General features: G+C 42.3%; 1 protein-coding gene across 1 annotated transcript; it reads left to right on the top strand.

The window, feature by feature from the left end:
• Window positions 1-5: 5 nt before the first annotated feature.
• On the top strand, window positions 6-1,152 carry LOC111671421 (KAT8 regulatory NSL complex subunit 2-like; the record flags this gene model as incomplete). Its single annotated transcript, XM_023428508.1, has 4 exons — window positions 6-108; window positions 267-381; window positions 734-897; window positions 1,044-1,152. Coding segments are annotated over 4 exons (491 nt in total), but the record flags the coding sequence as incomplete, so codon positions are not given.
• Window positions 1,153-1,158: the final 6 nt, after the last annotated feature.

Raw genomic sequence — 1,158 nt, 5'->3', positions numbered from 1 at the left:
CGTCTTCCGGTCCATCCCCAGAGGCACTGTTGTCTCAGCTTAGTGGATACAACCGTGCAGAGACACACAGCCTTGACGGAGGTCGTTCTGAAGCAAGTCGTATTCTAGGTAAATGGTCAGTTCCAGGGAAATATTTTGTCAACTCTAGACACGTCAGTGGCGTGAATCTTATTTGTTCTGCTGTGTAGGTATGGGGAAATTGATGATGACATCATCACCTATGTTTAGATATAATTTTGATGTTTAACTAAGTTTACTCTGGACAGATGAGGACAGTCTGAGTGAGGAGGAGCAGGGACCATTGGTACTTGACCAGACATGGAGAGGAGACCCTGACAGTGAAGCCGACAGTGTTGACAGTGATCATGAGGATCCTCTGAAGTAAGCTGAATTATTCAACCATCTGTAAAAGGTTTACTTTAATCTCTTATTGTATTTTTATTTGAACTATATTGTAGCGTGTATAAGAACCTTTACTTTAAAGGTGCTTAATACATTTATTTAACATTTGCATCAAGCAATAGTTGTTCCCTGTTACAAACTAATTCTGAGCAAATTTTGAGTATGTATCGTGTGCACACTGGAAACAAATTTAAGTAAAGTCAAAAAAGTCGGTATGCATACCAAAAACACTTGACTTTTCAGTATGCCGTTGATGTAGCGTACTGCCCCATAATGCACTGAGGAACTGGAGGGGCTTTTCATTCTAAAATTATGTAAAAATGTCTCTTAGACATGCAGGAGTGTACACAGCAGAGGAGGTGGCTCTCATCACTCGAGAAAAACTCATCAGGCTCCAGTCCCTCTACATTGACCAGTTCAAACGCCTGCAGCACCTGCTGAAGGAGAAAAAGCGCAGATACCTGCACAACCGCAAAGTGGAGCACGAAACTCTTGGTGAATATACAACTGTTGGTCACAAACTAAATGTATTTTGCCTTGTTTACATAGCTGTTCCAACAGTTCTTTTTAGGAAATTAACCCACACCCTTTTATGTTCACAGGCGTTAGCAATTATCTGTATTTGTTTATGTTGATAACAGGGAGCAGTCTGCTGACAGGCCCTGAAGGTCTGTCAATGAAGGAAAGAGAGAACCTGAAGAAGCTCAAAGCTCTGCGCCGATACCGTCGTCGGTATGGCGTGGAAGCCCTGCTGCA

Source organism: Seriola lalandi, unplaced genomic scaffold (assembly GCF_002814215.2).
Source record: "Seriola lalandi dorsalis isolate HSWRI2012SDOR001 ecotype SW California unplaced genomic scaffold, Sedor1 jcf7180002006958, whole genome shotgun sequence".
Taxonomy (NCBI): domain Eukaryota; kingdom Metazoa; phylum Chordata; class Actinopteri; order Carangiformes; family Carangidae; genus Seriola; species Seriola lalandi.
The sequence above is the reverse complement of the archived record's forward strand: the minus strand, read 5'-3'. Positions and strand labels throughout refer to the sequence as shown.